General features: G+C 41.2%; 1 protein-coding gene across 1 annotated transcript in view; it reads right to left on the minus strand.

Moving 5' to 3' along the window:
* Nucleotides 1–13557, minus strand: part of CMTM4 (CKLF like MARVEL transmembrane domain containing 4) — a 48778-nt gene that overhangs the window by 23064 nt on the left and 12157 nt on the right. Inside the window, exon 2 of the mRNA XM_056862782.1 lies at nucleotides 1334–1510. Coding sequence (XP_056718760.1) covers nucleotides 1334–1510 — 177 coding nt within the window. The remainder of the gene's footprint in view (nucleotides 1–1333; nucleotides 1511–13557) is intronic.

Consider the following 13557-nt stretch of genomic DNA (forward strand, 5'->3'; position numbering starts at 1 on the left):
TTTCGGATCAGTCTGGATATCAGATGTCCGGATAAGTACTAATCTGTAGAAGCTCTTGGAAACTACAATTCCCAAGGGTCTTGGTACCCAAAAGTATTTTCGGCAATGACCCATGCACAAGGATCTTCCAGGAACCTGAAGAAACTACAGTTCCCAACAATCCTGCACTGCTGTACTGTGGCACCGCAACGCCACAGAAGCTGTCCTTCTCACTTACCCTGCTCACAAATGCATTTCAGAGGAAAGAAACCAGTCGGGGGTGGGGGGCAGGAAAGAGTCACAACAGAGCTGGGAAGGAATCTCGGACTTATGACATTCCCTAGCTGAAGAAGGGGTCATCTCTAGGTCTTGCTGCATCCCCAGTTATATCACTGGGAGCAGAATAAGATGTGATGATGATCGGGATGAGCAACTAAATCGGGATCTGATCTGAATCAAACCCAGATTTAGGCCCCCAGCCCAAACTCAGCCAAGGGAACTTTGCCCAAACTTGCAATTAAGCTTACAATTAAGCTGAAACACCAAAATCTATTGTTTAAAGTTGTGTTGTCACCCTTCCTGACTAGCCCTTCTCATAGAATCATAGAGTCCAACCCCCTGCACAATGCAGGAGATTCCAAACTACCTCCCCCACACACACACCCAGTGACCCATACTCCATGCCCAGAAGATGGCCAAGGTGCCCTCCCTCTCATGATCTGCCTAAGATCATAGAATCATCATTGCATGACAGGCAGAAATTTAGAAATGGAGGAATTCTCCACCACTTATCTCCCTCTGCTCAGCTTTCGTGTTTCAGCCTCCTGTTAAAAGTAGAGGTGCAGGACCAGTCAGAGACCTCCCACTCCTCCAACCTATGGGTCAATCTGCTTCTACGCCCAGATAATTCAGTTCTAAAATGCTACGCTGTTCTCTGAATAGTGTCTGTTGAGGGCTTACTGATTTACAAGGCAGCTCCCTCAATTCATGCTTAATTGTTAAACTGTTGGTTGATACTGAACAGTTAGAAAGCTGCAGGCTGCACTTTCCTCAATTGTGAACAATAACGACTTACGCTGAAGGAAAAGTCTGCCAAGCCATATATGTGTGGGGTGGGGGTGGGAAATCGCTTTTAGACACAATTTCAACTTTATATACTTTAACATCCAATATTTCATAAAACTTATTACACCGGTGGGGTTCATGCTGAGCATAAAGCAGCACGTGTACTCCACTTATTGCAAACAGCATTTATTAAGGGGTCTCAAATTTCTGCACGAGGCAGGCAGAGCTTAAAGTCTAAACTTCAAATGTTTATTCAGCTATTTTTATAAAGGTTTGGATGAGAACTTACTGTAATGTTCCAGTTGATCTGCGGTATTCTTGTGTGGAGATTCAGACTGAACATAAGCAACAGAACTCCTGTAACGACGGATGCGCTGCAGCTGACGAATTCAAAGAAATACAGGCCTTCACATGGGGAGCATTCCATGATGGTCTCTATGCAGATGAAGGAAATCAATGCCAAAACCTGAAGGGAAGGATAAATAAGAAGAAAATTAAAATAGAGCTGCAATATTTTAAAGGCGGCCAAAAATACTCCTGAAAGGTTCCTGGGCGATTCAGTATTTGAGAATGAACACAGCAACTCTGATTTACAAGATAGTACATTATTTATTTTAAAAAATAAAAACTAGCTTTTGCACGTCTTGTGTACCAAAGCACATTGGGGGGGGGGACCCAATATTGAATGTGTAGTACCAGTGTTATTTGCCCTTATTTCTACATCTGAAGTCTAAACGACAAATATTTTATATCTCCACTTTGTGATTTCTTTTAGCACTTGGAATTGATGAACTTGACCTAGCAGTAGTATGAACACTTCTATTTCTGTGTAGTTCCTCTGAACCAAGCTAAGATTCAAGACCAGTAGCACCATAAAGACCAACAGTACAACGATGGAGCAAGCAGACTGATGCCATTGACAACACCACCAGTTCTTTGCCAGTATTCTTGGCTTGCACCAAAGTCAGCAGTAAAAATCTGCCAGAGGCTAATTAATATGTCGGTCATTTTCTTTCTCCAAATTAGCATCAAATCATCTCTCTTGGTAGAGAGACCTATTATAATAACTAGTGTAAAGAAATAGAAGAGAACAACAAAAAAGGAAGAATAAGAGATCTGTTCCACAAGATCCAAGAAATCAAAGGGAAATTTAAAGCACAGTTAGGCATGCTGAATGATCAGCATGGAACTACATTAACTGAACAGGACAAAATAAAGAAAAGGTGGGAACAAAACACTGAAGAACTATACAGAAGAGATGAAAGGATAACAGATTCTTTCCAAGAAGAATTGTTTGAAGAACCTACAGTTTTAGAAAGTGAAGTGAAAGCTGCACTGAGAGCAATCGGGAGAAACAAATCACCAGGAGCAGATGGGATATCAATAGAGCTATCCCAAGCCACAGAAACGGAGCCCATCAAAATCTTTACAAGAATATGCCAATAGATATGGAAAACAAAACAATGGCCCACAGACTGGAAACGATCCATTTACATTCCAATTTCCAAGAAAGGAGACATCAAAGATTGCAGCAACTATTGGACTATCGCATTAATTTCTCACGCAAGTAAAGTGATGCTCAAAATCTTACAGCAAAGGCTGTTACCATATATGGAACGAGAAATGCCTGATGTTCAAGCTGGTTTCAGAAAAGGAAGAGGCACTAGAGATCATACGGCAAATATACACTGGTTTCTGGAGCAAACGAGAGAATTTCAGAAGAAAATCAGATTGTGTTTCATAGATAACAGCAAAGCTTTTGACTGTGTGGATCACAAAAAGCTATGGCTGGTTTTAAAGGAAATGGGTGTGCCTCTACATCTGAATGTTTTGATGTGCAACCTGTACTCTGGACAAGAGGCCACAGTTAGAACAGAATATGGAGAGACGGAATGGTTTCCAATTGGCAAAGGAGTCAGACAAGGATGTAATTTATCTCCCTATCTCTTCAATCTATATGCAGAACATATAATTAGGAAAGCTGGATTAGATTTAGATGAAGGTAGAGTGAAAATTGGAGGGAGGAACATTAATAATTTGAGATATGCCGATGATACTACATTACTGGCAGAAAATAGTGAAGATTTGAAACAACTACTGCTGAAAGTTAAAAGAGAAAGTGCCAAAGCAGGACTACAGCTGAACATCAAGAAAACCAAAGTAATGACTACAGGAGAATTACACAACTTTAAGGTTGACAATGAGGAAATTGAAATTGTTCAAGACTTTCTATTCCTTGGCTCCACCATCAACCAAAAGAAAGACTGCAGCCAAGAAATCAGAAGGAGATTGAGACTAGGAAGGACAGCCATGAAGGAGCTAGAAAAGATTTTGAAGTATAAGGATGTGTCACTGGCCACCAAGACTAGATTAATTCATGCCATCGTATTCCCTATTACTATGTATGGGTGTGAAAGCTGATAGGAAGAAAATAGATTCCTTTGAAATGTGGTGTTGGAGGAGAGTGTAACGGATTCCATGGACTGCCAAAAAAACAAATCAGTGGATTATAGATCAAATCAAGCCTGAACTGACCCTAGAAGCTGAAATGACTAAACTGAGGCTATCGTATTTTGGTCACATCATGAGACGACAAGAGTTGCTGGAAAAGACAGTTATGCTAGGAAAAGTTGAGGGCAGCAGGAAAAGAGGAAGACCCAACAAGAGATGGACTGACTCAATAAAGGAAGCCACAGCCCTCAATTTGCAAGATCTGAGCAAGGTTGTCAAAGATAGGACATTTTAGAGGATTTTCATTCATAGGGTCGCCATGAGTCGGAAGCGACTTGATGGCACTTAACACACACAAGGTTGTGCACCGGCAAAATGCTGGCGAACTTGTCCCCACCCCCAAACGTTTTCTACCAGCTATGGCTGGCAATCTTAAGTGGGGTGGATCCTACTTAGTGTTGCCAGCTCTGAGTTGGGAAATACCTGGAGATTTTGAGGGTGGAGTTTGGGGAGGGTCGAGTATGAGAAGGGAGGGACCTCAGCAGGGTATAATATTATAGCGTCCACCCTCCAAAGCAGCCATTTTCTCCAGGAGAACTGATCTTGGTCGTCTGGAGATCTATTGTAATAGTGGGAGACTGCCAGGTACCACCTGGAGGTTGGCAACCCTAATCCTACTGCTTCCTATCACTCCACTGAGCAAATTCTGAAGACTTCCTCCAGCCAAAGGTGACTTCCTCGAACTTTTGTTCCTCTTTTGTTGGAGGGCCAGCAACTTAAGTTGGAGAAAGGCTCACTGGAGGAATGGTGGATCCATCCTAGTTAGACCAACATGAGGTGAGGTACTCCTTAGTTTTATTTTCCTTTGCAATACTCCAAATCCTTCAGTATTGCTTTTATTCAAGGCTGGTTTGCCAGTCCCTTTGCATTCATTATGGGTCAAAAACTGAATCCACAATATTTTGTGCAACTGCAGAAAGATGCTAACACACATGTTTTTGAATGGATCTAGACATCTACTTTATTTCTAAAAAGCACAAAAGCCATCAGCCCCGTGGCTATGTAAATTAAGTGTAGCTGCACCAGATCAAGTTTGGCAAGCTGTCTGAACTAAATGCTACTGTCAGCATTTCAGAAAAATGAACAGAATGTGTTTCAAGACATATTAAACCTCAACAGAAGGTTTTGTAGGAAGACGACTGCTACCACTTTTTACTTATTAAATATCAAATTTGCTGGTTTTATTTTTGATCAGTCAGGGAACATAATAACTACAAAATAGTTCTGTTATGAATTTAAAAAAAAACAGCTTTCCTGTTTATCTGAAAAGGCCCACAAAACGACTTATTGTGTGGTTCAATGATATAATTACACATGATTTTGGAAAAACCACAGAATAGTCAACATTTTTCCTTCTTAAGAATGCCCACAATATTTTAGTAGGACTGTCACACTACCAGGATTTATTTCCTAATGGCTTCAACTTTCAGACAGCATAAACAATACTCATGTACGGTACAGAGATGGAAAAAATTGCTTTTACACCTTTATACACACACAGAGAGAGAGGGGGGGGAGGAGAGGAGGTTACAAAGAAAATTCTTTCTTGCATTTAGAGTTACTGTTTGTTCTTGGCCAACTCAGAGTCTGAATCTCAGTAGGTCCCATTCCTTGTAAAGCGGATGTATTTCTCACATCTGAAACAGCTGGCACAAATCTGAATATTTTCAATTATATGTCTTCAGTGCAGCTCTGCTTCTCTAAAAGAAAACTATGTTTTTTCAGAGCAAAAGGAGGATTAATTTCCCATCTGGTCTTGTATCACTAAGACTGGATTTACACATTCACTTGAGGCACCAAAGATGCTTTTTAACTGAACCCCTGGAATTCCCCATCGCATACTCAGGAGACCAAGTTGAGGAGTCAGTTGAGGTAAAGACCTTTAGTGATACCACCCTTCTGCCAAAAAGCACCTACATATGTGATGGGGAATTCCACGTTACGACAAAACCATGGGACTCAATCCAGTGATTCCCTTTCACTTCCTGCAAAGGAAGAAATTTTTTATCCAAGAAACACTCCTAATTTAGCAGAAGAAAGTCACTGGATTCAACCTATGGACTTTAGCAAGATACAGAAAGGAAATAAGACACACTGGCTGGGTCTTTGGCCATGACTCCAGCCATGTTTTGTGATGCAATTACATCCCACTCTAACATGGATTACAATGGATCACAATGTGATCCCACCACAAGCCCACTAGGAAGGCTAGTTCTGTGTTCTCTGAAATATATCCAACATCACCAGTTCAGAGCAAAAATTATGAAGTGATCAAAATGACTGGAGATAACAAATCATACTAAACTTGAAAAAACTCTTATGATAGAACGTACTAGTAACAGCCATTAAGCAAGAACTAAAATCCTTTTTTTAAAAAGAGAATTTATTAAGAGCAAGAACTAAAATCCTATTCGAAAATGGATGATACTACCAGGTCCTACATTAAATTAGGTGAGAGAGAAAGAGACTGGTCTGTCAGACATAGTCATAGAAATGGGCAGATTTCCAGATTTAAATATTTAAAATTGTACCAACCAACATACTAAGGTGAGTCAAATGAAAACCAAATATAATAGCTATGAACCAATGAGTTACTTCAGGCTCCCAGAGCCTGTTTACACCCAGCAAATTATATATCCTTCAAAAGCCGGCATAGACACTGAATCCCTGTATCTTATCAGGTAAATCAGTGCAAGGAGTCATCTACAGCTATTCTGACAGCCTGAGGATTGCAGAAACCCGCCAAAAATCCTAATTTCAGTGTAAGTAACCCAACCTCCCAAAAGGTAAACAGCAATATTTCCATATGCACACAAGTTACCCTCTGCCTACAAAAATTCCAGGGTTCAGGTACCATTTAGGTTTCTGCAGCAGCTCTAATAGCCCAGCCTAGCTTGATCTCATTCAGAAGCAAAGTAGGATCAGCCACGGTAAGTATTTGGATGGGAGACTCACCAAGGAAGACTGGGGTTGCTATGCAGAGTCAGGCAATGGCAAACCATCGCTGTTCAAATCTTGCCTTGGAAACCCCATGAGGTGGAACTTCATGGGGTCACCCTGAGTCGGTTGCGACCAGACAGCACATTTTACCTTTAGTAACCCAAAAGTGTGTGCCAAAAATGCAGTGGCCAGCAGAAAACAGCAGTCACAGCCACCCAGAAAAGGAGGCAGGGTGGGGAGAAAGCTGTGAAGAGAAGGCAGGTAAACCAGAGTCAATGGTTGGGATGGGCTGGGAGCAAGCCAAAGCAGGCAGTGATGAAGACAGGGGAAATGTAATTTCCCCTTCCCTGCAAGTCCTTGTAGAAGCCCTGATTTCATACTTAAAAAACAACAACTCTAGCTTCAAAAGTGTCGTGCCCAACTTGAGAAAAACAAGATACTGAATTATTTTAAAATGTATACCCTGTCTGACACTCTAACTACTACTGTCCTTCAAAGGCAGTCTCATACACAATGTGCTGTGCAGGTCTGGATGTGACCAAAACATAGACAGATGAGAGCCTCTCACTCCAGAAGCAGACACAGTGGCACAATAACTAAATCTGGCAAAAGGCGCTTCATGCAACAAATGCTGTTTCAGCCCTCATGTGGAATGCTGGATTCCACAACACCATGTTGTCAACCAGGGCATGGATCCTAGTATGCCATTCCATCAGCGCAGCAGCAGCTCCACCAACAGAATGCTTTCGTGCCAGTGGAGGTGAGGAGGGCAATTTGTGCTGATTCCTCCTTCCTGCTGCAGGCTCCCAGTTAACCAAAGCCTCAGCCCCCCCATGCTGTTCCTTCGGGCCCGCTGATCAGAAGGAACCTGGTTTCGGGGGCAAACACAGCTGCAATGAGAGGGGAAGGAAGAAGTGGAAGTTGCCTTCCTCGAGCATGACTCCATTTGTGCTCCTCAGGATCCAAGCCGATCTTTGAAGCGAGAGCGGACCCCCACCCCAAGCTGGTCAAATACCATCTTCAGGTTCCAAAATAACCACAAGTTCACATTACCTCATCGCGATTAAGAGTCAGTTTATTAGAATTCATCCAGCCTATTACTGACTCCAAGTAATTCAGGACTTCCATAGTTACGCCTGATTAGATGAAAAGGAGAAGCAGAGTTGGATGTCATCTGCATGCTGAGAAATCTCAGATCTCCAGATGAATTCTCCCAGCAGTTTCTAATAGATGTTAAATAGCAGAGGTGACAACATTTTAGGCCATTTGGGCTCGTAAAAGTTGTTCTGTGATTCTCTGGATTTATATGCCCAATATGTTTTTCTAATCTTGTAGTTACAATTTAAGATTTCTTGTTTATTACTCTCATTTTTTTTAAAGAGCAACATTTTATTTTAATGCTGCCAAACTTGCACAACACATTTGCTAAGAGCTACTTGGCAGCTTCCAAGTACATCATATTACTAATATGTCAGTTTCATACATCTATTAACTATTATCTGCTGGTTATGATGAATTTTAATTTGGCTCTGTAGCACATAAACTGGTTAACCTCATGACTTTTCCTTTCAGTGGCATCAAAATTAGCAATCCCTTTTTAAAAAACAAGAACATTTACACGATCAAGCAGCCTAACAGACTAGATATCTAGTAATAGAATATGTCCTATTAGAAAATTATATTTTAAACCTCAATTGCTATTTGAAAGTGCCATTTATGCTAATTTTATTGATATGCTTTTCTCCGGATCTGGAGTTAAGGGCATAAGTGTGCAAAGAAATAATTTTCATATGTGCTTGGCTTCTATACAAGCATGTGTCACAACAGCATTTGTCTGAACTAATTATGTTTGCCTGCTACATTTTTATTGTTCAAATAAATTTTGTTCTTGATTATAAAATTTGTTCCTGGCATCAGATATACTGATGATTGCTGGTGACTACATAAGAACTCTGATGTAATGTGGGGGTAGGGCTGCAAACTACTTTATCTGAATCCTGCAATGGATTTATATTATTGTAACTTAAATCATGCAGGCAGAAAACAGAATTAGTGAGAAAGATTATCTGAAAGCAGAATTGATACCATGCCTCTGGCACGTACCAAAGAACAAAGTATTAGGCATAGAAAGCTAGTCTTCTTTCAGCCAGCCACAACAATGAAAGGCAATGCAGACAGAACATCAAAATCACAGAGACTGCCATTATGGTATAGCTGCTACCGTTTTGGCCTCACCTATGGGAAAACTAGGTTCAAATCTCTGCTTTGACTTGAAGCTCACTGGCAGCTCACTCCGTGACAAGTACGGGTCTAAAATGAGAACGCCACAAAAAGCCATCCTGGCTGTCTCGGAGGAAGGCATGAATCAGGGCATTCTTCGACTGCAACCCCAAAAATCAACAGCTAAAAATTGTGCATGCTGCAGAAAACAGATACAGAAAGAGAAGACATTGACAAACAGTGGAATTGGGCAGAATCATATGGACATTCACTCCAACTCATGTCATGCACTATAATCACAATTCAACGCTCCCACAGTGGTCACAATACAAGACTAACACCAAGCAACAAGCCAGTTGCGTGTTAGGCATACTGTGTGGCCCAAGAGTACTGCATACACTGCGTAGCATGCAGTCACTGGTCCAATAACCATGAGAGGATTCCCCAAGCAAGATTACATGCTTCAAGTTGGTCATTCTGCACCAACAATTTTTAAAAAAATACATAATGCATGCTGCATTTTTTTTTTAACTACAGCAGGCTCTTTCTGCACTAAAAGATAAGAGCCGCTTGGCCATGTGACTGCGGCTTATGGAACATGGCCATTTTCAATGAGGAAAAGATATCATAGGATGGCTATTTCCTCAGCAGGCAATCTTCATATGGTAAAGTCTCTTGTGAAGCCACCACCATCATAGGTGTGAAGTACCTCAATACTTCGTTTGTATAGAGAGCCAGTCTGGAGTAAGTGGTTAAGAGTGATGGACTCTAATCCAGAGAACCAGGTTTGATTCCCTGTTCCTCCTAGGGTTGCCAGGTCCCTCTTCGCCATTGGCGGGAGGTTTTGGGGGCGGAGCCTGAGGAGGGCAAGGTTTGGGGAGGGGAGGGACTTCAATGCCATAGTGTTTAATTGCCAAAGCGGCCGTTTTCTCCAGGTGAACTGACCGCTATTGGCTGGAGATCAGTTGTAATAGGAGATCTCCAGCTAGTACCTGGAGGTTGGCAACCCTAACTCCTCCACATGAAGCCTGCAGGGTGACTTTGGGTTTCTCATAGTTCTCTCTGAACTCTCTCAGCCCCACCTACCTCACAAGGTGTCTGTTGTGCGGAGAGGAAGCGAAGGTTTGCATCTCCTTAAAAAGGTAGAGAAAATTGGGGTATAAGAACCAACTCTTCTATATAGCTTAGCTGAAATGCATTGATAAGAAATGAACAGCCTGCACAGAAAATCAACTGACAGCTAACACAAGTGAACTTGAATTCCAGTTTTACAAAAGTAGACGCATTTGCTGATTAATCTGGGACAAGAGGCTTTTAGAATTTTTGTATAGCCAAAGAAGTTCATGTGCAAGTTCCATTTTAAAGTAAAAGCTATCATTTTATACTTAAGACTCCTGTTTAAGATTAGTCATATATAAATATCAAGTACCCAACTAACAATGCCAGAGCGGGAGAAGAATTTTAATGAGGGGAATAATCGGGAGCACAGTGGCCTAGAAGGAACCCATCAGAACAAGAATTTTAACAGCTTAAAGTATTTGCAATCCCAAGAATCCACAGTTTGCAATGTGATGGCTCCCTTTAGATGCCATGCCTTAAAAGGAAAACTAGTCTAGACATACTGGAAAAACAGAACTTTAAAAAAGTATATGTATAAATTGCAACACTAAGAACACTGTCAATTGTGCAAACATGTGCACACAAAAATCCACTTAACAGCTTCAGGCTTCCCCTTCCATTTTCAGAAAACGTACAATGCGAAAGAAAAAGTACAATGCGAAAGAGAGAACAAGAAATAATTATTTGGACAATGATGAACCAGAAGTGGTGACCTGACTTCCCAGGCATCTTATTTGTTTGTTTGTTGTTTAATCCCATAGGAAGACACAATGCAAAGTTGCTTTTTTGTGTTAATGGATGCTTCTACGTTAAAAAACAAAACCAACCCTACGTTCTAATAAGTGAAAAGAATGAATCTAAAACAATTAGAAGAGAAACTGTTAATAGAATTCAAAACTATCCTGCATATTAAATGAGTGCACCAAATGGGATATTGGCTCAAATTATATTTTCAAACTGAGCCAGGTTCCCTTTTATATTTTTTGAAAAGTGAACTTCATTATTTCTCATGGGACATATTGATTAGATCTAGACTCTGCCAAATTGGAATTGATTTAGATAACCTTGCTCTGGCCAATGAATCTTACATCTTCAAAAGAATCAAGCAACGTCTCCTTGATGTAGAATTGCAGAATTTTAACCCAGCTCTTCCCCCCATCTGTTCTCCTGTGGCCCTAGGCCTTAAAAATGGATCGGGTAAAATGGCTAGGTATTTAGATAACCTAGAGATACCTTCTCAACGCCGCGCTTTTCTATTAGCTAGGGTTAACGAATTCCCATCTAGGATGCTCTTAGGCCGATACCTTCAGATCCCTAGACATGAACGCTTATGCACATGCGGTTTAAATTTGTTGGATACAATTGACCACATCCTTTTAGATTGCCCCTTCTATGTGACTCTGCGGAATAAACTGCTATTTACTTTGCTCCAGTACAAGAGATACAGGAGTAATGAAGTGAAATGCAAATTTCTCTTGAGTGATTATGATCCTAAAATTACGGCTACCGTGGCTGAATTTCTTGCAGGAGTTCTTAAAGAACAAGAAAAGTTTTATTAACCAGACTTGTAACTTATATGTATTGCCCTTTGGAGGTATACTGTTGTTTTATCTCTGTCTTTTGGTATGCCAATAAAGGTTAATGAAATGAAATGAAAAAAATCAGTGCACCAAATGATATGTTCAACAAACAACAAACAGGCACCGCTTCAACTTATGTAATATCTGAAATAGGTAAACTCTGAAAACACTGTTTTAAGAAACAGAACTCCAAAATCTGCAAGACTGTGACATTTAAATGAGTTCACAAAAGCTACCAGCCCACAAAAAAATTGTACTAGCCATGTGGGTTCATTTAGTAAACCTGACTCTCTATCTGTGTGTGTGTCTGAGTGGTGGACTCTGATCTGGAAAACCGGGTTTGATTCCCCACTCCTCCACATGAGCGGCGAAGGCTAATCTGGTGAACTGGATTTGTTTCCCCGCTCCTACACATGAAACCAGCTGGGTGACCTTGGGCAAGTCACAGCTCTGTTAGAGCTCTCTCAGCCCCACCTACCTCACAGGGTGTCTGTTGTGGGGAGGGGAAGGGAAGGTGATTGTGAGCCAGTTTGAGTCTCCCTTAAGTGGCAGAGAAAGTCAGCATATAAAAACCAATTCTTCTTTGTAATGGAAGGGACTGCAACCCAAGTCTTAGCACTGGAGCATGTTTCAGTGCTAGAACTCAGGTCGCTCTCTGCTGCTCAGGGAAGGAAATAAAAGCCAAGGTCATTTTTCACAGTTGGAACAGTGGGAAAACAATTGTCCAAGGCCTCATTCAATCAAACAGTATAAAACATCTGGTAACAAGGCAATAGGATTAGGATTACGGAAATTAGGAAACAATGTAAACCGTCTAAGGCAAGACCAGCCATAAACAACTCAGTGGTGAATTACTTAGCAGAAAGCAAGTCGATACATACCATAAACACCGCAAAAGACCTACAATAGATTTTCCTTTGCGGATGAGACAGTCCAGTTGTCAGTGAGGGCCAGAGAACAATGATAGCATCATATCCAACAATGAGTGGTTGCAGCCCAAGTCTTCAGTATCAGCCGGAGTTCACTGGAGTCGGTTCCAGCAGCTGGGGTCAAACCTCAGAAATGTAATCTCTTCTTGTATAATGTTCAGCCTTGAAAATACACCCCCTGAAGTTCTGAGTGCAGGAAGCTCTTTCCCAGCAAGCCTGCCCATGCCCGCTGGTGTCTTTTCCAGTCCGAAACAGAAAATACTCCCACATCCAGACTTCATGAATTTTACTTCATGAATTTTAGAGGAGCATGCCTATTATTTTGGGTGCAGTGGAACACAGGCAGGATGGTGCTGCTGCATTCGTCTTGTTTGTGGCTTCCTGGAGGCATCTGGTTGGCCACTGTGTGAACAGACTGCTGGACTTGATGGGCCTTGGTCTGATCCAGCAGGGCCTTTCTTATGTTCTTATGTACTTGCCTAGTTATTTGGAGATGATTTATATGTGTGTCACAGGTGTCCAGGTAACTGGCTATTTGCAGACCTGTTTCCATTTCATAATGTAACATGTTATAGACTGCTAGGTAACAAATTAGAGACAGTGCAAGTTTTTAATATCTCAGTTTGCAAATTACCACTTTCCTAGTTTCTGAGCAATTGGGAATGATTCAAAGTCTTCCTTTTGTATAGTCTGGCCTTTTTATAGAACTGGGATCCATTACATATACTGAATTTAATTGCTAAGCGAGCTTCACATTATGTGGGAGATCTGTGATTGGTAGTCCCAATGTATTTTTTTTAAATTAGGGTTGCATTATGGGAGTGAAGTTTCCACTGTACCATATTGCTGATAGAAATATATACCCCTTTCCATCTGCTGTTAGCCCTGAAGAGCCGCTTCTTTTAAGTTATCTTAGGCAGGCGATTAAGAAAGGAAGAAAGAGCCAAGAGAGAGAAGAACATTATTTGGCATTTCTAAACCCGGAACAGCTGTTTTGGTGCCATTACTTATCAGGGCATGAGATTAAAGTAGATTGTAAATTACACACGCAGAAGAAAAAGGGCTGGTTTTTATATGCCGACTTTCTCTACCACTTAAGGGAGTCTCAAACTGGCTGCTCTTAACCACTCCAAACCACTGCTCTTAACCGCTACACCACACTGGTTCACCATGCCTAGCGCTACACCATGGCCAAATGTTTAGAAGCCCATAAC

The sequence above is a fragment of the Euleptes europaea genome, chromosome 17 (assembly GCF_029931775.1).
Source record: "Euleptes europaea isolate rEulEur1 chromosome 17, rEulEur1.hap1, whole genome shotgun sequence".
Lineage (NCBI taxonomy): Eukaryota > Metazoa > Chordata > Lepidosauria > Squamata > Sphaerodactylidae > Euleptes > Euleptes europaea.